The sequence below is a fragment of the Xenopus laevis genome, chromosome 2S (assembly GCF_017654675.1).
Source record: "Xenopus laevis strain J_2021 chromosome 2S, Xenopus_laevis_v10.1, whole genome shotgun sequence".
Taxonomy (NCBI): Eukaryota; Metazoa; Chordata; class Amphibia; order Anura; family Pipidae; genus Xenopus; species Xenopus laevis.
In genome coordinates, this window is record NC_054374.1 from 105,842,590 (window position 1) to 105,869,212 (window position 26,623).

Below are 26,623 nucleotides of genomic sequence, written 5' to 3' on the forward strand. Positions count from 1 at the left end.
GCAGAGATTATCACAATTTAATTAAATATACAGTTTTATTGTTCATCTTATTGCTACTCAAATTATACTAAAGCCCACTAACAATCTATCATTTTTATTTTAATACTGATATTGAAGCAATTTTTATTGGGGCAAGTTGTGTACCAGGGTTCCATTTCATCAATTTAGTTGTGTGTATATATCGCAAAGGCATAGATGAAACCAAAAGAATTCCCAGCAAGGTCAAACTGCAACTGCTTCATTCTGTGTAAATGTATCCTCTAACCGGTGTTTTGCTTGAATTTACGGTGAAGAGTGAAAACAACAGGGGCATATAGCTCTGTGGTTTCTTTTGGAAAGTTTCACTTCAAATGTATTTAAACATATCTCAGTTCTATTGTGATATTATGGACAATATGTTATGGTCACACTAAGGTGAGAGTGAACAGTCCACTGTAAGCCTGTATGTCAAATGTTTCTTACAAGGTACTTCTTGTTCTTCACTTCAGCTGCACGAGCATCTGACATACCTTGTAGACAGCCTCTGGGACTGCAATCCTAGGCTTCTGAAAGACTGGCAATGCATGTCATCACTTTTGCTTCAAGACACTCAAGATGGGGAAGATGGTAAGTCAGATAAGAAAACCTGCCCACTTGAAACACTTACAGAACAAATATACTCATTTACTATATTAAATAAGGAAACTACAGGAATAAACTTTATTAGAATGTTGGGAGGCATGTTATTATAATTGGTTTAGTATGTTGATATTTCATATGTAAGAATCAGCATAGCCTGTTATTTTTATTTTTTGCAATTAAAATATTCCTAGAGGGCATAAACTGGTGCATAATGTGACTCTGCCAGAAATGGACTTGACTCCTTCAAAATTTTGAATTCGCAATTACCGTATATACTTGAGTATAAGACAAGTTTTTCAGCCCCCAAAATATGCTGAAAAACTCTACCTCGGCTTATACTCGGGTCAAGCGCAAAACCAGTCGTCTAAGAATAGTTGCCAAGATTATTAGCCGGTGTCCAAGAATGGTCGCTGGCATCCAAAAACGAGACGCTGGCACCTCCAATGGGAGCAGAAACCCTCAATTTTTTTTGATTGAAATTAACCTGAAGCTGCTGCATTTCTCACCCTAGGCTTATACTCGAGTCAATAAGCTTTCCCAGTTTTTGGAGGTAAAATTAGGTACCTCGGTTTATACTCTGGACGGCTTATACTCGAGTATATACGGTATACACAGCACAGTCACTATTGACATCTGAAATACTGGATGTGTTCATCTGCACAAATCTGACCAAGTACAGATGTGATCTATGCTATGCTTCAACCTATTCCATGTAAATTGCCTCTGATATTTCCACATGGTGGCATAGATCAAAGATTAACCCAGAGATGTAGAATCAAATATTCTAGCAGATAGGTCTTTTGAGAACCATTAATGCAGATACAGTGGCAAGTAAGCAGGCAGGTTATAAAACTAGGTAGAGACGGTTATAAAACTAGAGCCAATAAATTAATTGCTATTTTGCTTTGTGTCCTTAAAAAACTTACCAAGAAAAGTATTTTCATGCTTGCAAACACTGCATTTTTTCTGCAGCAAATGTGGTATATACTGTGGCTCAGCCATGTATAGGGGCCTACTAAGTGTAACAATTAGTTAGAGCATGTGTTTTTTATTTGCATCAATATTGATACAGATATGGAAATAACAGTAATACATATTAGGATTCTCCATTGTCATTTTGCACTCTCTAATTGGTGCCATTTTAAATTAGTACACTAGTCATTTTTTACTTTATTTAAAGAGGCAGTATACCCCATGTTCGACATGGGTTTGAATGAATAAGTCTTGTGCTGAACATACTTTTTAACCCTTGTTTTAACCACAAACACAGTCGATGGTATCAGGGCAAACAAGGAACTTGACGCTATTTGATTTCTGGTCCTTGTCACATGGATAATTAGATTACCAGTATATAATCTCCTCCCTTCCCCCTTTGTTGCAACTGTTTTCTTTAGCAAGAGTCCATTATGCAGGGATATTATAATTATATTATGTCCCCCTATTTGCCCTGTTTAGCTAAAGAAAAAAAACGAAACCATAGATTTTCTTGATTAAAATAATTAGCAAAAAGTATGTTCAAGCTCTATTTATTCAACTTATGTTGAACAAGGGGTATACTGCCCCTTTTAAACATGTCTAAGCAGTACAGTACATTGATGGTCAAAGCAAAGGCGCAATAGAATCCAATATGCCTGAAAACAGACCTAGTTGCCAACCTTAAAAAATCTACTGATAATTTTTCATTACTTAGATTTTACTTAGCCTTAGAGTGCTCCCACTACCCCCTTTTTGTGTATATATGTACTTTAGCAGAGTTAATTTGCAGGAAACATGGCCAAAATTCCATGTGACTGTAGCACCCCCAGAGTCCACTTAATGGTGGTCTTATGCCTTGAAAAGGGACTTGCCATTCGAAAAAAATCATTCCAAATCCTATTTTATCACGCTAGTCAAGCAAAATAAGCTTTAATTATACTATATATATTTTTTGAATCTGGTTTCCTTCGGTCGGGGAATTCATAATTATAGCAAGCAGGCAGGTTCCATTTTGTGGACACTGTTATTAAGACAAGCCTTGCATCATATCAATATCTTGTTTGTGCACCAGAATGGGGGACCCGATGTCCATCCCCATGCACTGCTTACACAATTAAATGGTAAAGAGAAAGGGGGAATGTGGGTAGTGCAGCGACATCTAGTAAGTGCTGAATGGAAAGTGAAAGTAATTACCTGCCCCGCCTCTATGCCTAAGGCATAGAGGAGGGGCAGGCAATATTTGATTGACAGCTGAGATTTTTTAAATGAGTTTACAACAGTTATTAATGCTTTAATAAAAAAAAGAATTAGGATTTCATGTTTAATTTGAAAAGGACATTTATTATACAGCTTTTTATGTCTAGCTGATAGGTCTGCTTTAAGAATAGGTGTTGGCCTGAGTAATCTCTCTACTAAAATAGAAATTCGTGCATAAAAAGCATAGAAGTAGGTAAATAGCTCGAACCAGCATATGGAGTTTATGTTGATGTTGTATGGTGACTTGACAGTTTTTTTAATTATAACTGTGAAACGAAAAATCCCCGTTATCGAAAATAAATACACTTGCACAGAAATGAAGTTACTAATAAAACAGCAGACAAGGGAATGTGCAATAATCAATCCCCTCTCTTTTGTATGTTTTAGTTAATTTGACCTGATCTGTTGCATTCCATTGCACTTTCATGTTAGTAAGCCTTGGAGTGCTCCCCCAACCCCCCTTTTTGAGAGCTAAGTTACTTGTCAATAACATTGTTGAGTTTTGCAATTGATTTTAGCTTTGAATGCCATTCAACAAAGCCTACTGATTGAACTTCTCTTGGCAAGTGTGCGACAAGCAGTTGAAGTGCATCCTCCTGTGGGAAGAGGAACAGTACGGAAGGTTTGTAAAAACTGCAGATTAACCTGATTGTCTAGATTTTAACATTGGAAGCATCCTTGCTACTATTCTGGTACGAATCATAGATGCATAAATACAGTTGACATAGATCCCTGTCCACAGTCTTCCCAACACCACTGCAAAATCTAAAATTGACAAATACACTGTTCTTCATGTTGTTCTTCATAATCACAATAAATGTAAATGTTGTTTATGGAAGTTATAAAAGGTGTTGCTTTACACTAGATGCTCTCTGCCAAGGAGAAGAAAGTGCAACTGGAAGATCATATAAAGATTACTGAGCACTTTGCACAAACCCTCCCCTTGCTTCTAGCTAAGGTAAGTCAAGGTTCTCTACTTCGGTTTTAAAACAGCAAAAACATAATCACTTTGACCAAACAAAGTTTCTTGGAGAACTGTACTAAATACAGTAAAAACTAAACACCCATAATAAATGGGCAGAACAGACAAACCGTTGTATTGCTTTTGGAAATGCACATGACTTTACCTAGAAAGCAATAGGATTATTTTGTCAAGTCACTGGCCGTCGTAGTGGTCAACACCTTTTGTTTGGTTTAAAGAAAAAGTGTAAACATATGAAAATTTGGCCACAACACAAGTTTGGTTTGTGTAAAGTGGCAAAGTACTGTAGGTAGCCATAGAAATTGCAAAGTTTGGATGGTCAGGCTCTGTCTGCCTGAACTGCAACTATTATATGATATGACAAGGGATGAGCACTTCTGGTCACATACAATACGACGTGGTGTTGCCCTATGCACGAGTCCTTAGCAATATATTTCTGACATATCTGCATCCGAGTCGGTAGCACAGAACTAAAAATATCTTACTAGAATGTATTGAAGTTCAGCAAAAAAATGAGGTGTACAGGTCTACAGCTGTGGTGGGCTAAACTGGGCTGATCAGGTCACTTGTTCCCCGAGCCAACGTTTAGACAGCATAGGGAACTTTTGCATAACCCAATGGGATTTTCCTGTCATTTCAACTGATATATGGAGCTTTACATATATGTTGGAGAGGTTATTGCTTTGGCCCCTTAACCAGGCCACAAAGCTGCCGGCTCAGTAGAGAGCAGCTGAGCCAGTAGGCAGTATGGTTCATGTAAATTACCAGCTCTAAGCTTTTAAATGCTCTATGACATTTACCTATTGAGTTTATTTTTTAATGTAATGGTTTTTAAAATGGGAGGGGTGGGGGCTTGAATTTTGAATGAGCCATACACAATCAATAATGATACTTTCTCATACTCATAAGTAACTGACCTTTGTTTTTTTTGTCTCCACAGTATTTAAAAGACCAAAGAAAGGTGGCAAACCTTTTACAGATACTGCAGTATTTTAAATTTGAGGTTTATTCCACTAAGTGTTTGGATAAGGTAAAAAAATGAAAAGTTCTGTGAGCTGTTCTTTTGTATGCAAAACAATCCTACACTTTAGTTTTGTACTATGTCAAAACTTTTTATAAACTAGGTACACAATCCCCACTGATAAAAAGGCATTGAGCAAAAGATGTCAGATTGTACCGAACAATACTAAGATAGCTGAGAAGATGCACTTTGAAAGGAAAATGGCTAATGTTCATAGGGTCAAGTTTTGTTTAGCATTTAGACAGCTGAATACAAGATCTGCAAAGAAAGGGCAAAGATTCTTCTCAGACACCCTAAATTCAGAGTATCAGTGTCAATAAATTATCTACTACAGATCATATCGCTCATTTCAGGCTTGTATGAACTAAAGGCAGCAACATGGCTTAGGGACAAGGTTACCTATTAATCAGCAAAACACTGATTTGTCACTATGTTCTTCTTTGAGCAGAATGGAGAATATGCCAGTAGCAGTGTATTATGTACTCTTTAATAACAAATAAATACAAAAGTAAGATAAACCTAGACAACTGCATACTTGACATCTGAAAAGCTTGTGTTCTGAAGATCTCATGTTTACTCAGCATTAGGGCTACTCTCCCTCTCAAAGACTGCAGTTGCCTCTGGTGAAAATGAGTATGTTCTGGATATTTAAGAACACCCTTTGTGCTAATTGCATTTTCACTCCTATCCTACAAGGGTAGAAATGGTTCAAGTGTTTCTTTAGTACATTGTCATTGACATTTGCAGCTATCATGAGATCTATATGACTGGGAGACCTTGTTTGCACTGTAGAGTTCTGAAATGGGTCTGGCCCAGCTGACAATTTTTTTGGGGTGACTGGCCAAATAATAGCAGAAAGTGAAAAAGTAGCAACAGAATTTCAACTTTCCTTTGCTTTTGCCTAACAAATGGATTTTCTTTGTCTTGGCCAAGAATTCTTAATCCACCAGGATCGCAGCATTGGCCACAACCCACCAACGCACCATACATGCCCATCCTGTGTGAACAAAAAGCTATCTGTTTGTCTAAAATGACCATAACAGCCTTAATGGTTCTGCTGATATGCGGCTGTCCAGTTGGAGGCTCACAACCAAAACGTATATATGGCCTTCAGCTTCTTCACTGACTTCACAGACTTTGTGTGGCAGCAATGATTTTATTTTAGGGCTGTTACACACAGACATTTTAAACTGTGTTCCTAGGCAGTGGTATTGAATCTTGCCCAATATGTCTTACTCCAAATTTAGTTTACTTTTATACATTTATGAATCCCCTCGAGGCTTTCTAGAGATTAGTACTAAGCCCTATGTGTGAGAGAAAGAGGTTGTCTTTCCCTCTTCTTCAGTATATAGTATCTAACATGAGAGGGTTTTGCAGGACTTGGAGGCTTTGCTAAATGAGCTGAAACATGTAGCATTGACCCACTCAGACCCTGAGGTGCTAGAAGCCTGTTCTAAAGCCTACATCGGTCTGGGTGAAGAGGACCTAGAAAGCCACGTCAGTGTCAGCCTTGCTAGGAGACAGCTGATAAAGCAACTTGTGGACACGTTCAGCCAGATGCTGCATGATCTGTTACAGGAGGTGAGTGCTTTCCTCAGAAGTCAATGTTCACATGCTATTCTTGATGTCATACACTTCAACAGTCACTGCACTGTCCACTATGAGAATGTGTCACTACACAGAGAGCACACTGTAATGCTAGTGTCTTTTGGGAAGATTTATTCATTATGTTAGATATGTCTTTAGATTTCCAAATTTAGCCACAGGATACAGCTTCATAATGGAAGGAATGTGCAGCATGCATAGCTTCCCCATGTTTTATTTCTATCATTCACCACCAAGCTGCCATCCAGAATTCCTGATTTGGGAGAGGAGTGCCGGGTGGCTGATTTTACTATTAGTGCCACAGTGTTGCATTGTTTTTGTGGTAGTTCACAGCTGTGATGTCTTTGTAGTCTATCATTAATCCTTTTTTCATATTCAGGGAGAAGAGCCTCTGAGTTCACAAGGTGCACACCAGATGTCCTGCGTTTTACGAAAGCTGGCAGCTTTTCAGAAGTGAGCTATCACAGCTTGTGCTTTTAGTTCTGATACACAGCCTTCATGTTGTGACAGGGCAGATAAAATGTACTGAAGATTTTGCTTTGTAGTAATAGATGGAAGGAATAAGCAGATACTCTTGTATCTGAAGGTCTTACCTTGTAAACCGCTGACAATGAATGGCTATCTTATAGTATACAATTACGATAGCTTTTCCAGACTAAAAGCATTGCATGTTTGTTACTGAGTTGTGGGAAAAAATTGAGAATTCCTATGTTTCTACATAATGGTACCATGCAGAACTAAAATGCGGTTAAATTAGAGACACCTAGTGATGGCAGCCCTATGCAAAGCTATCATCAAATAGGTGCAGCTGCATTGCAGATACATTTGTACTTTTAACTGCTTTCCTAATGTCACTTGAGGACTGGGATGTAGCCACAAACCAAAATCAATTCCAATTACAAGCCATCTACATCATATTTATTAATATGTATTGGAAAGTTGCTTAAGATTGCATTTTTCTTTATTATACATATAGTCCAATGTTGATTCACTGGTCCTATTGCTATTTTGGCAAACTACATAGCATCAGATATGGTTTGTGCACTAATCTCTAGATCACCGAGAAGCCAGGAAGACATTTGAACACACGGCTGATCTTGATAGAAGTAATTTTTAAGATTGGCTATTATGTTGCAATGCAATAACTAAGTTCTTAGCAATAATGTGCTGTTATTTATGCTATTCATATTCTGCTACTTGTATTTAAACCATAGTGCCCATGACCCCACGGAATGGAATCTGTATGAGAAAACATCACAGCTATTGCTGTATGATGTAGAAAACTGCTGTTTTTCTGTTCAGGTAAGATTACTTAGTTCCATATATATGTTTCTTTGCAATGGATCGTAGTGGACTTCTTCAATTATACACTATACTACACTATTTTTTTCTTGCTGTACTCTTCTCACTGAAGCTCATATCTGTGATTCTTAGCTGTACATTGAAATGACTTGATAAAGTTCCCATTGCTAACTCACTGTCTTCACTCCGAATTCATGAACAGCTGCTAGTGCCGGCTTTCCAGTGCATGTATTATGCCCTTCTCTGGAATGTGGTGGCTGTAATGGAAGAGACAATTTCCAAGGTATGTTACCTGCAATGTGTCGTGTTTGTTGTAGCCACGTGGGCTGGCAGAAATTGTATTTTTCACAGGTTTCTAATCAACAAGTCCATGTGGTAGTGTTGGTGTTTCTCTTTGGAGACTGCTGAGAATGATGGTTATGCAAGTGCTGGAATGGTGAAGGCTGCTTTACTTGATTCACGTCTGCTGAGCTGTGGTATCCTGGATAAAACATAACTAGCTTAAATATAAGATAGAAACTTCTCTAACTTACTAAGAACAAGAGGACGATGATCCTGATTTTAATCTGAAGAACACTTGCAGCTGCCTGAAACCAGAGACAGCACACACATACAGCATGCCATACACAATTGGGTAATGTAATAAAATCTGCAAAGCTTGCCACTGGCCTAGTAACCGACAGCAACAAATCACCAGGAGGCATTTACTGTCCAGGGGTTTGAAAACAAGCATGTGATTGGTTGTTTTGTGTTACTAGATCTGGGCAAAGTTTGGCATTTTATAACATTACCAATAATAACTTACTAATGGATTCCAAAAAATCATTTATGTTCCTTTTTTAAAATGGGGGCAAATTGTGGTATTTTTTCTGGATGGTGCTAGTTATATCAATTGCCTTCATATGATTTCTTTCTCTATAGGAGGAGCCTGTTCTTTTTAGGGAACATGTGGCAACTTTTTGGCAGCTCTGCAAACATTATCTAAATCACCAAGATAGATCTGTGCAGGAGCAGGTGAGTGTTTAGTATCACATGTATGAATGCATTGCCTTGTTATTTTGAATATATTAAATATAAGCAGAAGTGTACTGGCACTGGTACAAATAAAACCTGATTGCTGCAGCTCTCACAAAAGAATGTCTTTGGCAGTACATAGTACAAAAAAATTGAATTGCCTCTTTCACCACCAACTGCAGCCAATGCCATCTTTTGATTCACATGCCCCCCCCCCCGCAGTTCACTGCTTGCTCTCATTTGTTTCTGTCTGGTTGCACAATTCCCTACACTTTTGTCCTTCCCCAGGAAAAGTTCACAAGGCATGTGCTTCGCTGGCCTACCCCTGGTTCCAGACCTGGGGGCAGATTTACTAAAAAAAAATTCGCCAGCATTTTTTGAACTTTAATTCCTTTTTCGGCAGACAGGATATGTTTTAAGTGACAGCACTTCACCTGGTTTGAGGTGGCGAAGTCAAATCTGGCAAAAGAGGAACAATAAGTTTCAGTAAAATCCTCACTTTACTGAATTTGCGGAGTAACAACAATTCGCCAGAACCTGGCGATAGAGTGCAAATGAATGCTAGTGATAGTCTCTTTTGCTAGTGAATTGACGCCTGTTAATGAATTGGCAATGTCCCAGCGGATGTGATTTCTGGCGAAAAGTTGATGGCATTAGCCACTTCGTCCTTTAGTAAATCTGCCCCCTGCTCTCTCAGTCTTCTCAGGCAATATGTAAACCAGATAATAAGAAAATTATATACAGACTACTACTGCTTATTTTGGCTTATAAACTCACAAATTCCTTATTTGGACATGGCATATCAAAAAGTCCATATTACAAAAATTCTAACTACATGCCATGATATTCCATGTCAAAATGAGAAATTTGTGAGTATATTTCTTTTACGGTTATTAACCAAAATAAACAGTTTTACACTATATATTGTTTTTTCATTACCTGACTGATGCAATACCTAAGAGGACTGAGATGATCTACTGACCAGTGCCAGAAAGAAAATGGACGATGCGCCTGTTAGTCCATATGATGTCTTGTGAGTAGCCACTCAATCCACATAGTAAGTTTTTTTCCCTTGACACAGTGTTGATTTCCATGTCACTTCTGATGCTCTTGTCACTGTTGGTGTCCCTCTTCATGTACAGGCCGCAACTGTTTGATTATTTTTGCGCTTCCTGTTACACTCATACATTTCATAAGCAGAAGTATATTGTATTTGTACAACTATGGCTTGTTTCATTTGTTTCCAGTGACAGTGTCTAGTTACAGGGTATCCTCAAGGGAGCACTGGTGAATCCGAGAGATATCAGTTTCTTGACCCACTTGTGCTTTTGTTTGGAGGAGGACTCTCTATACTGGTTGTAATCTAAGGTTAATTTTATACAAATTTACATGAAATTGGGAGAAAAAATAAAAATATTTCAAGGCAAGTGACATCATTTTAAAAACAAATGTCCACTGCAAGGTTGCTCTCTTGAATTGTTTCTTTAATGGTCAGACTGTAGAGGGAAAGGGATATTTTGTCATGTCTGATGCCTGTGTTTAGTGTTTTTTCATGTTGTATCAGAAAGAGATGTGGTACCTGCTCTGTGTTTCTTTGCAGGCATTCATGTCATTGTGTGACGTACTTCTCTTGCTAAGTCACTACAGAAATGGAATATACTGCTGTATGGATTCTGCACTGCAGTCAGAGCTGTTTTCATTTGTCCACCATCATGTCTTTCAAAGCGATGAAGAAAAACACAAAGGTATTGATTTATCTATGATATTGTGCCACATACATGGGTGTCCAGCAATACTTCATTGTTCTATATACTCATTTATTCGATACTGTATGCTGTAATTTACAGGGGCACATTAATTTAAAAGAGAGAAAAAACAAATGTATTGGTTAATCATATTAGTTGCTACATACTACTGAATATTACATTCTTATCATTTTAATGTTATGCCTTTATAAACATTATAATGATAATGACAATAATAGTGGAAAATCTTCTTTCCAAGTCAGTGCTCTTGTTTAAAGGTGGGGAGCTAGTCTTGCTATAGTTGTAAGTCTGGGCTTATCCACTAAGCAGCCAAATCATGGAGCACCAGGCAGCATTTGGGGTCATATAAAAAGTCCAAATTTATTGAGAATAATCATAAAATCATGTTGAGCAAACAAGTGAACATAGCCCCACGCTTAACGCGTTTCGTGGCCTCACGCCACTTCTTCAGAAGTCTGGGGTTATCTCAGTGATACTGTGGTAGTATTGTTTTTAACAAAGGTGTAGCACTGCACTTCTGCTACATTGAAAACCTTTTGCTGTGATGCTTAAAAGCGTTTTTACAGAAAAGAAAAAATGAACAGTTAACTTGGGGCCTCTGTCATCCTATTATGTGGATACCTGATAGATTTTCAAAACACAGATACAAAAACTCTACATACACAAAAAAGAAAGGGAATTAAAAAATTAAAAAATGTTGTTTCATATGTATATCCTATATCCTCAATACAATAATGATCATCCATATTGCCATGTAAGGTAAGTTGAGGACATACAGTATGAGCCTGGATGAAGGCATCTATGAGTTACAAAGTTGCTATGTGTGACTGTGGCATGTGTGAAGATGTGCATTTTTGAGAGCACTTATATAACGCCTGTAAAATGCCTATGTGATTGCAGGTTTATATACATTCACACAGGCATGCCTGAATGCTTACTTGTGAGGCTACCTGCTAGCCTTTATTTGTGTCTGAATGCAGACATGCGCCAACTGAGCTTTTTGGAATTTTTTATGTGCACACAAATGCTACTGAATTACAAGTTTAAATGCAAAAGACTGTGAGTGTGAATAAGAAAGATAGTAGCCGGAGAGCATGTAATTCTTCAGTTAAAAAGTCATCTCTTTATTCGCAGACATTTACTGCACTTATGCAGCAAATGTCTGCGAATAAAGAGATGACTTTTTAACTGAAGAATTACATGCTCTCCGGCTATTATCTTTCTTATATGGGAATTTTTGCACTCCGGCACGGGGTTTGCAGCGCGTTGAGAAGCACGTTTACACTGATGAACACATAAAGGACTTTCCTATTAATGGGTTGATATTTACTGTGAGTGTGAATGTAAGCTTCTCAATTCAAATCCTTGCAAACATATCTATTTAAATACAGGTAGGAATCTGTCATTAACCTGAGTAAGCTTGTGCAATACAACAAAGTTGCACATAGAAACAGTCTGGGTTTGACACATTTCTTTATATATGTGTTCTTTAGGTGTAGGTGGATCAGAAAAAGACAAAGCAGTGATCTCGGAAGGTTTGCACAAGAGGCAGAATCTACTGGCTGCGTACTGCAAACTTATAGCTAACAATATTGTGGAAATGGCTGCAGCTTCAGAGATTTACAAGCAGTATATAAAGGTACAGGTCACAGCAGGTCCCACATAAAGTGTATGGGGTAAGCAGATATTTTCAGTATCTCTTTGGAGAACTTCTAGTTCAGTGTATCTGCAGCCTCTTACATCTGAGAATATTTATATTGAGTATATTCTTACTTAGTCTCAAATGATGATCTAACAGTGTAGCAGTGCAGGCACATAATCTATGGCACTCTATATGCCGATGAAACAGAACTCCGCTAACCCCTGTGATTATAGACAGTTGCCAGGTATAATGCATTACATGTCTTTGTTTATTGACAATTGTAGGCCTATAATGACTTTGGAGACATAATTAAGGAAACCTTAAGTCGAACAAGGCAGAATGACAAAATAGAGAGCACAAAAACTCTGATCCTTTGTTTGGAACAGGTAAGAAGCTACTCTCCGCAATAAAAAAAAAAAAAAATGTTTTGTGAACTATGTAGATGTTCCATATAAGGGAGGTATTTCCTGCCAGGACACCACAAGTGATAGGTTTAATGGGTGGCAATCTTAATGTTACAGTATGGATGGTCTTTTTCTGGTTATTTTTTGCCTGAGGTAGGGAAGATTTAAAGGAGAACGATAGCTCCAATCCAGGGGGGGTGCCAAATGTTAGGGCACCTCCCAAGGATTTTAATGACTTACCTGATACCCTGTGCAAATGTTCCTGTTAGCAGAAAACTGCACTGGCCCAGGTTACTTGTGAGCAAGCAATCCTTTTCCTCCCTTCTGCTTTCTACAAGTTTCAGAGGCCAACGAATTTACCAAATAGTGAAAAAGGTGGATTTTTTTGTTAAAGTAAAGCTTTTAACTCTACTGTGCATATGCATATGAAGAACTAGTGAGGAAGAGGAACACTCTCTCGCAAGTACCTAAGGCACTGGCATAGGGTATCGAGTCATTACAATCCTTGGTGAATGCCCTAACATTTGGCACCTTCTTTGGATTGGAGCTTTCATTCTCCTTTAACCATGGATATCAAATCTCCTCATGTGCCATCACCCTAGAATTAAGTGGACAAAAGAAAGGCATCCAGCAGCCTTTTGCATATTGCAGAGCTAAAAGTCCTAGAACTCACATTTATCCTTGGTCCTAGTACTATAGCTTGAAGAAATACGGCTCCCCTTTCTGTACACCTGACTATAATTTAAGATTAGATTTTTCTTTGTAATATATTCTTACTATATCAGAGGGACATTTACATACTAATACCCTTAGAAGTATAAAAATTCCAGAGCTTCATAGCATCTTTATTTTAGGTGCAGTTGTAGAGTTGGAACTGTAGCCCAAAGACTTTCACATTCACTTTTATAAAAACAGAATTTTCACATTTATCTTCCTCTGATGGATAAGTAAGGGATGCACTTCATAGACTAATCAGAATTTTCTTTGACCCACTTAGTGTCTCAAGAACACTCAAACCTGTCCGGCACCTAAGGGGTCAAGTGTAATCTGTAAAAGATAATCAAAAACTATTTTACTTATAGATCCTGAACTGTCTGGAATTGCCTTTTTCCTCACTGAGCCACCCATATAATTAAAAACATGAGTCCGGACAAGCCACGTTCTTTGGTGTGGAGGAAGGAATAGAGTTTCTAGTACATCACTTATGCTAATAGCACCCCTGTAAAAACAAGGAGGGAGGATCATTTACACAGACAGCTGGAGAGGAAAGGAAACTGAGTGTCCTTGTTCATTAGAAAGTCACGGCCAATTACAGCTTTTGCTTTCTTTCTTTTGATTTTCTGATGTATTTGCAGCTGTTCCAGAAGCACAGAGAAGTACATGGCAGTGCCACTCTGTCCTCCCCTTCATTCTTTAACATAAAGGAGATGGCCCGGCGCTTTTCTCTAACCTTCGGCATGGACCATGTGAAATGCAGAGAATCTGTTGTTATGATACACAAGTATGTGGCCTGGCTTTTTTCTTCCTAGCGTAGATGTGCCACGAGACCAGCACAAACAGTGCAACCCCTGGCCCAATAGCTGTGGTTAAACCACTTATAATATCTCTCTTATAGTAAGATATCCTTGATTTACACACATATGTTTGTCCTGCTGTAGTCCTTGTCACATCTTACACAGAGAATTAGTGTGGGCATCCATATCACCATATCCCTTTAAAACTGAACACTTATGGAATCCACAGCCTTCATGTCTAATAAGCAATTCATTTAGATGCATGCTGCATAGCTACACATAAATCAGTTCACTCTGCTGCATGCATCTAAATGAATTGCTAATTAGCCATGCAGACTGTGGATTTCATAAGTGTTTGATTTTAAAGGGGTGAGGTGACAACCCTAGTGGGAATATTTTAAGGCAGCCATATAAAAGCTGAGCATGTACCATTTCAGGCAGGTCATGGTATGGCCAGCCTCCTAATTTTCTAATATTTTGTACAACGTTGCAGCACCTCTTAAAGGAAAAGCAAAAGTGTTTTAAAATAATTAATATATAATATATAACTGTTACCCTGCACTGGTAAAACTGACCTGTTTGCTTCAGAAATTCAACTATAGTCTACATAAACAAGCTGCTGTGTAGCCATGAGGGTAGCCATTCAAGCTGGAAAAAAGCAAATACACAACTTATATCAATGAAGGTCTACACTACATCACATTTTACTTTTATACACTTTTAGTTTTTGGGGTTTCTGTCCCTTTAACTTCCTTATCTGCCAAGGCATCATGCACTGGCTAACATAGTGCATCAGCAGAGCAAATGTACTTACCTGCCCAATTTCTGAATGGAGTACAAAGTACATGGATATCAGTCTGGCCCTGCAGTGCACCATACATGGTGCAAAATGTAGTTTCATTCAATTTTACTGGCACATGTATGACCAGCTTGATCCATTTCCATATTCCGCAAGACACTCCTTGAGTCTATATTCAAAGATTAAATGCTGTCATTATCCTCTCCATCTTTAATTAGTTAAAACATGATGCTAAGTAATTATATAGACAAATATTATTAGCAATTATATATTCTGAAACATCATTATGATATAAATAAATATGTAATTTATATAATACAAGATAATTGTCTGTTTAGAGGGAGAAGCAGGTTTGAACGGATATGAACGAACTGGGTAAAAGGAAAAGGTTTTTTAAAGGTGTAACACTTACTGCAGTCATAATAGACTATGGTGCACAATGTGACAAGAAGAGTGAGCAGGTCTCCCCAGTGGTGCTTGATGATGATATTCAAGTTTTCTTTAGCCATACCCATCAATTTTTGCCACACCTACACATACTTTTAAAGTAAAATGCCCAATTTTATAACATTTCAGTAACATTCAGTACTAAATACTCAGTTAATGATTAGCTTTTTTTCATTTTGCTGAGGGAAAACATTTAAAAGGTTGCCAGGCGTTACTGTTCAGGTGCATATTTGCCCACTGTAATTAGAGGAACACCAAAAAATGAAAGTGCTTTAAAGAAATGAAAATATGTAATGGTGTGCTGCACTGGTAAATCTGGTGTGTTTGCTTCAGAACTCTACTATAGTTTCAAGGCGAAAAAGGAGAAAAGCTCACCCCTAAAAAGTAGTGGGGAAAACGCATCAGGGAAAACTTTGTCATTTCAGACATGCATTATATCCAACGCTTTGTTAATAGTACAAGAGGTATACAGAGAATTCCTTCTTTTATTTTTGATTGTATTACTTTATGTTTTCATTCAACATTGCCCTCTGGGAACAATGGTCGTTAGTAAAACACCACTTTGTTATGGCTATTATGTAAAGTTTAATGGAAATGTAATAATCTCGCAAACAAGAAATTTTCTTATTACCTGTATGTAATGCAATTTGAATAACGAGATGCCAAATAAAAAGAATTGTTAAAAAAAGAAAAAGGAGAAAAGGCACAGGATACACAGAAGATAACAGATAAGCTCTGTAGTATACAATGGGATTCTTCAATACTTATCAGTTATCTACTGTGTGCTCTGTGCTTGAATGGCTGCCCTATGGCTACACACCAGTTTGTTTATATAAATTATAGTAGTTTTATGAAGCAAACACACCAGTTTTAACAGTGGAAGGCAAAAGTACATTTTATTGTGATTCCTTTAAAGCACTTTAAATTTTTGGCGTTACTGTTGCTTTAAATGAAACCAAGCAATAAATATAAGAGCAATAGAAAACAGTGACCTTGCTTTTTTGTTTCCCCAGTGTTTTATTACCTAATAGCATTATATAGTAGCAACCACACTATGGGGGGAATTCACAAAAGTGTCGGGAACGAAAAAATGTCTTTAAAATGTCGTAGAAAGTTTCGTAGCAACAGCCGACAAATTCACAGAGCATTTCTCCGCCAATTTTCCGACATGTGTGACACTTTTGAATTAGTGTCGTTAAAAGTGGGCGTGGTTTTTTCGGCGCCACTTTTCCCGCCATTTTTATGAATTACTCGTAAACTCGTTTTTTTTACCGACAATTTTTCAGACACTTTAGGCTCTCCAAAATGAAAATGTCAGACAAATTGTCGTTTAAAAAGTCTTGGTAAATGTCGTTTGTACGATGAAAAGATATACGACATTTTAGAAAATTGTCAGACTTACGAGACATTCAGAGATGGTAACATCTGCCTTTGTGAATTTGCCGTTCATACGACATTTTACAAATTTGTCGACCGCCACTTCTGGGTTACTTTTTTTACCGACACTTTTGTGAATTCCCCCCTATATGTTAGCACAAACATATGGCGACACAAGAAAGAGATGCAATAAGAAGCAGAGGAATGAAGGGCTTTGACAGTCACGAGAAGCAGTTTATAAGTTATATACTAGAGGGGCCTGTCTGTGCTGACAGGAGCAAGATTCTATCAGCATGGGAGAGATGGGAGTTGGGCAAATAAACTGCCAGGTGTATTTAATTACCATGTCATGGGTGCTTAAGGGCTCTTACACACAGGCATTTGTTTTGAACTTTCCTTGAACTTACAGGAGTAGACACACTGAATTAAACATGGTCTTAATTTGATGTTAATGTGATGATACGTTAAGCTTCTATTAACAAGAACAAATATACTAAAGTCCATTTTATCTGCAGAAGACGTCACTTGAATAGGTTTTTTTTCCTTATAATAAAAGGGGACTCATCACCTTGACATAAAAAGCTGTATAACAAAACACAAAACCCAAATTATTTTTATATTAAATAGGCCATACCTGTTTTCAAGTCAATTAAAAGTCTCAGCTGTCAATCATATATCCCCCCTCCTCTATGCCTATAGGCCTGCTTAGAAGACAATCTCTTTAGGCATAAAGGCAGGGCAGGCATTTACTTTCACTTTCCATGTGCACTTCCTAGGTGTCACAGTACTCCGCACACTCCCCACTGCCTCCTCACCATCTAATAGTGTAACCAGTGCATGGGTATAGGCATCGGGTTCCCCAATCTGGCACTTTAACAAGATTTTGGCATGATGCAAGGATTGCCTTAACAACAATGTCCACAAAATGGCACCTTCCTGTTTGTTGTGATTATGAATTCCAATTCTAAAAATGTAAATCATTTAAATGTGTAAGTGAAGTTTATTTTGCTTGACATACCATCATAAATATGATTTGGACTTATTTCTAAAGGTGACAGGTCCCCTTTAACTTTGTTTTGTTGTTCTCCTTCTTCACCAGACAAGGAATTGAGTTTGCTTTCCGTGAGCCAGCATTAGAAGATAATTTCCCACCACCAAATCTTGCATTCTTGATCCCTATTAGTGAATTTTCTGGAAAACTTCTGAAACCTGACAAGAGACTTGTGTAAGGTGCCTTTTTTTTACTGATGAGGGAACCCACGACTCAGTGATTTCGTGTAATAATACAATATTAAAAAGCTATGAATGAATCTACATGAATCTACGCACAAGGTTGCAATCAGTCTTAGTTTTTTTATTTTTTATGTTTTTTCAGTTATATTTCAGTTTAGCAGCTCTACAGTTTTGTTATTTCAGCAGCTGTCTGGTTGCTAGTGATTTATTTTCCCTAGCAACCAGGCATTGGTTTGAATAAGAGATTGCAATAAGTATAGGAGGAGGGCTTTGAAAGCTGGTAAGAGGTAGAAGAGGAAGAACTATAGGGAATAAACAATGAAGACACATTGCAAAGTTGGTAGTAATAGGACATTCTGTATCATACTAAAAGTTAACTTAAAGGTGAACCACCTATTAAAGGTTGGGTAGTAGGAGTTGGCTAATTAGGTGCTGCAGCAAACAGAACTCCATTGAACCCTCCTGTATTCCAGACATACCAAGCTGAATATTTCATTGTCTTTTACTGGGTTATATGCACAAAACCAAAAAATTAGCATGTTGTGGGTATTTAATTTGCATATCAGGTGTGGTTGAGGATTGGGGGGGGGGCACATACTTAATGTCAATGTTATTTCTTGCAATCCGGTCAATTAAAACTACTGTCTCATTGATTTACCTCATTCTGAAGAATGCAAATAGGTCAAAAGGCTTAATTTCACAATCTCTCCTACGTGATGGAGCTAATATTTAGAGTTTGTGTGCTCCTCTGCTGGTACACCAACTCATTGAAAACTGACTGTGTGACTTTTAATTACTAGCTTTGACACCAGCCTTTATTAACGAATACTTGTACAGTGCGTCCATCGCAAACTTTATAGAAAAAAATGCCATACCAGAGAACCTTGGCCATATAGTATACACCCAGCAATGCTTGTATTTGTATGGGTATCTAATCTAGCTCTTTTTATTAACATCATGCTTAGATATCTCAGACATCATACAGGAGAAAATCTAAACCTTATATTCATAATAGGCATAAGAATTTCTGACACTAATAGATAGACAATATGAGGGATACGTCTCAGAATTCTTTTTAATAAATCTGAGATAAACAAGGGCCTGCCATGAGACATGTTTAAAGTCAATCATATAATAATAATAATAATATAGTGAATAAAGTACCCCTTATTATAAAATATAAGGATATTATAAGTCACCGAGGAGTTCCATGACTATATAAAAGCACAAGGCCGAAGGTCATAGGACGAGGTTACTTCTAATATCCTCATATTTTTCAGCAAGGGGTACTTTATTTCTTATAATACACAAGTTTTAGTGAGTCACATGACAAAAATTACATCACTAAGCTCCGTTTATAACTGGTGATGACATCAATAAGAGCCGTTGATAAGGATATAATTTACAGGATATTCATGGCTTTTGTGTATTATATAGTGAATAAAGTACCCCCTCTTGTAAAATATAAGGATATTATAAGTTACCGAGGAGTTTCATGACCATATAAAAACACGAGGCCGAAGGCCGAGTGTTTTTATACAGGTCATGGAACTCCGAGGTAACTTATAATATCCTCATATTTTACAACTGGGGGTACTTTATTAATTATAATACACAAATTTTAGTGAGTCATGTGACAGAAATTACATCACTACTCACCGTTTATAACTGATGACATCACTACTCACCGTTTATAAGGATATAATTTACAAGATATTCATGGCTTTTGTGTATTATAGTAATATAAATCATATCATTTTGATCAACTGAACAACTAAATATGAATCATGTTATGCTTCAGTCTAGATATTTAAACCATTTAATAGCTATTTTAGATTAGGATTCCCCACCAATGTGATGGCCCAACACTATTCATAGACACTTTCATCTACTCCCTATTGCATGACGCTTCTTTATCCCAGTATCTAGTATAAACAGAAATGGTAAGTGAAATAATGCATTGACAAATGAGTACATCTTATAAATAGTGCTTCTTGTGAAAGGCAAATGTTATTCTTTGTTTAATATACTTAAATTTCACTGCAGCTGAGTGATGACAAACCTTCATGTTCAATACAGGGATGCAGATTGGGCCAGCCCAGGTCCTGAATTCTTCTTCATACTATAGGTTCAAAGTCATCATTCAGCCCACACAGTGAGTCCGCTGCTGATGGTGACACTGATGTTGATGTGCTAGAAAGAAAATGCTTGGCTTTTGTAGATTCAGCATGTCATAAAGGGATGAGGCTCAGTGCTTGCATACTTGTGTTCCTACATATAGAGCTGCCAGGTCTAACCTGCAGCCATGCTGCTGGGAAACCACAACTCATACCATTCCCTGAGAGCTGAGGAGTGCTGGGAATTGTAGTTTAACAATGGCTATTAGTGAGCACATAAGCTGCAAGCCTCACTGCTTAATTTCTTTTTTTTTAGTGATTGTTTTCATGTGGAATTTATAGCTTTTTTTTGTTTTAGCTGTTTTACGTGTGTCGTCTTGTGGGGGTTATAACAAGAGGAATGAAACTGACCAGTACTACTTATATTGAGGCTTATGGTAGACTGTTTTTATTTATAGGTATGGCTATCTACAGAGGATTGCTAATGAGCAAATGCTACTACGTGAAGGAGTAGAATGGAACCCACTGGTTTTCTATACCCATTCTCTGTTAGATAATCTAGATGAGGAGAGCTCTTTCACAAGCAGCTACTATTCTAGAGACTTTAAAACAACATCCAGCCCTACCAAGAGGAAACCATTTTCTGGTACATTTCACTTTAAGTAATAATACTGTCAACAGAAGCCTCTGCTCTTTCAGATACACTGAGGAGGATAATGTAGTAAAGTAGTAGTGCTAGAGCAAACATGCCAAATTCAGTGAGGGTCGGTTGAGAGTGCATTAAGGAAAGCATTGCAGCTAGAGGGAGGCACATATCCCAGCTAAAGATATACTGTAATACTATGGGAAGACCCCAGTCTTATACCTGTATATAAGTGTTTAAAGGAACAGTAAAACCAAAGTATGAAAGCGTTTTAAAGGAAAGACAATATAAGGCACTGGTGTCCTGCATTGGTGTGTTTGCTTTAGAAAGAAACTTTAGTTTATATAAACAAGCTGTTGTGTAGCCATAGAGGCAGCCATTCAAGCACAGGACACAGAGTAGATAACAGATACGTTTTGAAGAATCCCATTGTATACTACAGAGCTTAACTGTTATTTGCTGTGTATCCTGTGCCTTTTCTCCTTTTTCAGCTTTGAATAGCTGCCCCCATGGCTACACAGCAACTTGTTTATATAAACAATATTTGAGTTTCTGAAGCAAACACATCAGTTTTACCAGTGCATTGCAAGAGTACCTTATATTTTCATTACTTTAGGACACTTTAATTTTTTGGTGTTATTGTTCCTTTAAAAGAATTCTTCACAAATTAGTTCTGTATTTACGCCCAACAGACTTAAGGGGAAGTAATATGAAATGCCCCTGAAACAGACACTATAATACAGACACGTAGCTGCAAATTTAAATAACTTGCTTACTACAGCTCCATCATTTATGAGCCGGGATGTGCACTTGCATCGAGGAACATATGTGCTGTACTCTTGTTGTGCCCAGTGAGAAATCTCAGCTTTATAGGTGTTTTTTAGTCACAAATGCTGTGCTGCTTAGTTCTTCCTTTCCAGTTTCTGCTCGGCACATAGCTTATGTTCTGGCAACTGTTATATTTTGCAAAGCAGAAGCCAGACCCTGGCACAGATAATACGCCCTTTAAAGGAGATAAAGAGAAGAGGCAAAACAAAGCAAATATATACAAAGTGACAGAGCATTTAGATGGGATCTGGCATTCTTGGGAATCTCACTGAAGGAGCAGAATACAATGTCCTTATTGAGAGGGGCAGAAGGAGAGCGGGTTAGTAAACACGGCCTCACACTCGCTCATACTGCCAAGAAGAAACTGTTCAGCTCATTGAGAACACGGCTAGAAAGGTTTCTCTTCTTGCTAATATCAACTGCCTGATTGTTTCATTCTGCAACCCCTCTTGCTATCATTTCACTTTCATTACTGCAATCAATGTGGAGGTTTCTCTAAACTTAAACTGCACCCCAGGTCATAAAAACTGATCCTAGTGTGAAGAGCACAATGTTGCTACCTTGGTATTCCATGTTTTCCCAGGAATTGTTTGTAACCTTTTGCATGTACTGTCAGGACTTGTGGGTGGATTGGGCCACAATATTTCTGGCTTCCAGCTTGCTATCATGCCAGACAAGAAAGGGCTGCACACATGGATATCTTACTTACCTCCTATGTGTGGCCTAACTGGATCAATGGCACATACAGTTGTGTTCAGAATAATAGCAGTCCAACATTACTTACCTGATCAATCACTGCTTTTGGTAGAAATTACATTTCTGCATGGCAAATAATTTACTAGTAGGTTTAGTAGAGCCAACAGACCCAACAGTCATGACATGCTGCTGATTCTGTGTAATTGAATCATTAATGGAGGCTTGTTCAAAATAATAGCAGTGTGGAGTTCAATTAGTGAGGTCATTCATTCTGTGAAAAAACAGGTGTCGATTACAGCCCTTATATAGAAAAGGAAAGCACATAATGTTGTGCATGCTGGTTATAATTCATTTCTCTCTGAAAATCTGAGTAAAATGGGCTGTTCCAGACATTGCTCAGAAGAACAGCGTACTTTGATTAAAATGTTGATTGGGGAAGGGAAAATATATAAAGAAGTGTAGAAAATGATAGGCTGCTAAAATTATCTCATATAATTTAAAATGGCAACCAAAACCTGAAAGATGTGGAAGAAAATGGGAAAACTACCATTCGAGTGCTTAGAAAGATAGCCAAAATGGCAAAGATTCAGCCAATGATCAGCTCCAGGAAGATCAAAGAAGGTGTAAGGTTACCTGTGAGTACTGTTACAATTAGAAGACTCCTATGTGAAGCCAAGCTATCGGCAAATCCCATTGTGTTGAAGAGGTTCCAATTTGCCAAAGAACACACTGACTGGCCTAAAGAGAAATGGCACAACATTTTGTGGACTGATGAAAGCAAGATTGTTCTTTTTGGGTCTAGGGGCCACAGACAGTTTGTCAGACCCCCAAACACTGAATTCAAGCCACAAGACACTGTGAAGACAATGAAACATGGTGACACAAGCATCATAATATGGAGATGTTTCTCATACTATGGTGTTGAGTCTATTTATCACATACCAGTTCAATACATCAAAATACTTGAAGAAGTCATGTTGCCTTATGCTGAAGAGGAAATGCCATTAAAATGGGTGTTTCAATGAGACGACAACCTCAAACACACCAGTAAATGAGCAACATCTTGGTTCCCGACCAACAAGATTGACGTTATGTATTGGCCAGCCTAATCTCCAGGCCTTAAGCCAATAGAAAACTTGTGGGGTGACATCAAAAATGCTGTTTCTGAGGCAAAAGCAAGAAATGCAGCATTGTGGAATGTAACAGGTGCCAGAAGTTGGTCGACTCCATGTAACACAGATGTGCAGCAGTTCTCAGAAACACTCGTTATACAACTAAATATTAGTTCTGTGATTAAAATGAAAGCAACATCTTGAACCATTGTTCAGTTTATACAGTGAATGTTTGAGTTTGTAAAGAAGACTGCAGAAACTGCTATTTTTTGGAACAGCCTTAATATTCCCTTTTCTTCGCAAATTTGATTTTTCTGGAATAGAATGTGCAGTGCTCCCAATGCATTTGCGTGCTATTATAAGGATTTTGAGCTTTATTCACTATTTTAAACACACTGCTATTATTCTGAACACAACTGTATACTTAATAAGCAGGGTGCAGGGGATAGCAATTTTAAAGCAAAAAGGAATGGAGATGAGTATGGTAGCAAAGCAAGGTGCCAAGATGCCTTTTTGAGGCAAACATTACATAGAAATAAACATAACTATGTTCCGAGACCCTGTTTAGGAATGACTTTGGCAGGGGTTGGGTTTATTGGTAGTGCTGGAATATTTACTGCTGCTAACTTATTCCAGGACGGAGAGGCATGCCAGAAGCACTGAAGATGTATTATCCTGTGCAGAGGAGGAAAAGACACTTGATGCATGGAGACAAGTTAGATGATGGTATATCATTGTACAGGTACATGGAACAATAGTCCACATAGATTTTACAACCATATTATATAATCACTAAAAGTCACATGCTTTTCTTTATGAGAAAATGAGGAGGAGGAAAGAGGAAAGCAAAAGGCCAAATGCATAGCCATGTAGGAATGTCATGGTTTCATACTGATCTACTATTTAAAGGGGAACTATCATGAAAATGCAAATTTAATATAAGCTTTATCACACTGAAATAAGAAACTTTCTAAATACAATAAATTAAACATTCTGTCTTCTTGCAGCAGTTGGGTGTCAGATATTCATTGACAGTTAGATCCAATATATCTTATAGGGGGGCGGCTTCCTTTCCTAGCAGATGAATTCGAGCTCATTCAAATAACTGATTCCAGTATAAACACAAACTATTAAAATAACTGCCTTTTGCACAAATCCTACATGTAGACAGACATCTGAGGCGCTCCCTGGATCATCGGCAAAAAAAAAAAGACTAGCGTAAAAAAACTGTGTATACACGTAAAAAACGCGCGCACATGGCAAAAATGCATGTGTCAAACTCACGGCTGAGGGCAGGGATCTGGTGGGGGGCCCTGGAACAGCAGCACCAGTTGGCCCCGGGCCCCCTATTCCGACCCTGCATGTAGAGAGACATGATGTCTGGTGATTTTAATAGAGTGAACTCTAATTCATCTTCTAGGCAAAAGGAGCCCCCCTATAGGATACAGTATATTGGATCTAACTGTCAATGAAACCCAATAGTGAAGATAAACTTATTATTATTTCAGAAACAGTACAGAATTTTTAATTGATTCTATTAAGAAAACGTATAATTTCAGTATGTTGAAGCTTATATTAAATTTTCATTTTCACGAGAGGTCATGTGTGTAGAATCAGTTGTTCACAGTTCTCTCTTTCATACCAGTTGTTTCTTTCATAGCCTTCAGCCTTCTGTGAAACGATTATCTAGTCATGGAGATGCTGATGAAGGAAATGAAGATGTTGAAGTAGATGAGGTTTTAGTGACCAAGGTAAAGATGACTTGACTTACCCAAGCAAGACTAAACTGGAACAATTCTATGGGAAATGCATTTACCTATAGTGTGTCAAGGACAGATAAAAATAACCCTACATAATTGATGACAAATCTCCCAGTGTGTCATTTACCAAATAGTTTTTTTGGGGGGGTAGATTTTTTAATCTCTTTCATCATTTCATCATCATTTGCATTTGCTTAATATTTTTTTCAATCCTAGGAGATTATTCTGCATACGGAGAGTCAAGATTCCACTGGATAGAAATTCTTGTTGATCTCCGGCACTCAGTCCTTCTGATAACCTCACCCTTAACAAAAATAGCCCTGATCTAAATACAGAATGTAGTCCAATTGCATTCCTTGTCCGTATGAGCAACAAAGTGACCTTTAGTTCATTCCATTTTATTCCATTGGAATAAAAAAAAGAAAAGAAAAACCTTTCAGCTGGGGCAATTCTGTATTTAAAAAGTATAAGACTAAGTTACGGAAGCTGTAGACATTACCAGACCTACGCCAATTGTTATGGAGCAGTCTGTTCTTGTGCTGCATTGCTGTTTCCTAGTATCCAACTAATTGCAATGGAAATTCAATTGTACGGCTGTAACTCCTGTATCTGGGCTGCACTGCCCTGTTGTGTTGGCAAAGTTTGCAGTCATGAAAGCAGTATTAGTTGATGTACTTTGTCTCTGGGTAGCACTGTCCCATTTGCACAGCATCTGACTGTAAGTCATACAAGTTGCATCATCTGACAACTGCTTTCCAACTGTATTATACCTGTATATATCTAAAATGCATCCCACCATTTTATAAGCTAATGTTGACTTTATGTTCTATTTTTGAGTTAACTGTGTGATTCAACAGCTTATGAATAGTTTGTGCTACATCAAATGTACATTTTTATATTTTTTAATGCACCATTGTTCCTTACAAAACACAGGAAAATAAACCTAATTTTGTTATGCATTTCAGTTGTTGCTCTATGATTGCAGTTGAGCTCCATCTGCAAACTATAAATAATCAAGAAGTTTACTTTGACATAAAAATTATATATATACTGTAGGAGTCATAATACAATGACTTCATTATCCCCAATGCTGTTAAAGGCTGAAGTTTACTTATGTAAATTTAGGGGCCCATTTACTTAGTTCGAGTGAAGGAATAGAATAAAAAAAACTTAGAATTTCGAATGTTTTTTTTGGCTACTTCGACCATCGAATTGGCTACTTCGACTACAACTTCGAATCGAACGATTCAAAGTAAAAATCGTTCGACTATTCGACCATTCGATAGTCGAAGTACTGTCTCTTTAAAAAAACTTCGACCCCCTACTTCGGCAAGTGAAACCTACCGAACCTCAATGTTAGCCTATGGGGAAGGTCCCCATAGGCTTGCTAACAATTTTTAGGTCGAAGAAAAATCGTTTGATCGATGGATGAAAATCCTTTGAATCGAACGATCGTACAATCAAACTATTTGCGGTAAATCCTTTGACTTTGATATTCGAAGTCGAAG

General features: G+C 37.7%; 1 protein-coding gene across 6 annotated transcripts in view; it reads left to right on the top strand.

Annotated features, from left to right (window-relative positions):
* Positions 1-26,074, top strand: part of LOC108709733 (cohesin subunit SA-2) — a 51,907-nt gene extending 25,833 nt beyond the window's left edge. For 5 of the 6 annotated variants that reach the window (XM_018249824.2, XM_018249826.2, XM_018249825.1 and 2 more), the window contains 18 exons: positions 489-606; positions 3,372-3,475; positions 3,719-3,811; positions 4,776-4,865; positions 6,234-6,437; positions 6,841-6,914; positions 7,676-7,763; positions 7,966-8,046; positions 8,685-8,777; positions 10,378-10,522; positions 12,037-12,182; positions 12,470-12,571; positions 13,945-14,090; positions 17,826-17,951; positions 20,535-20,722; positions 23,992-24,097; positions 25,016-25,106; positions 25,332-26,074. In XM_018249824.2, coding sequence (XP_018105313.1) covers positions 489-606; positions 3,372-3,475; positions 3,719-3,811; positions 4,776-4,865; positions 6,234-6,437; positions 6,841-6,914; positions 7,676-7,763; positions 7,966-8,046; positions 8,685-8,777; positions 10,378-10,522; positions 12,037-12,182; positions 12,470-12,571; positions 13,945-14,090; positions 17,826-17,951; positions 20,535-20,722; positions 23,992-24,097; positions 25,016-25,106; positions 25,332-25,373 — 2,037 coding nt within the window. In that variant the 3' untranslated portion in view covers positions 25,374-26,074. Of the gene's footprint in view, positions 1-488; positions 607-3,371; positions 3,476-3,718; positions 3,812-4,775; positions 4,866-6,233; positions 6,438-6,840; positions 6,915-7,675; positions 7,764-7,965; positions 8,047-8,684; positions 8,778-10,377; positions 10,523-12,036; positions 12,183-12,469; positions 12,572-13,944; positions 14,091-17,825; positions 17,952-20,038; positions 20,115-20,534; positions 20,723-23,991; positions 24,098-25,015; positions 25,107-25,331 lie in introns of those variants that run through there. The other variant, XM_041584234.1, reaches the window with a different exon arrangement.
* The last annotated feature ends 549 nt before the right edge of the window (positions 26,075-26,623 follow it).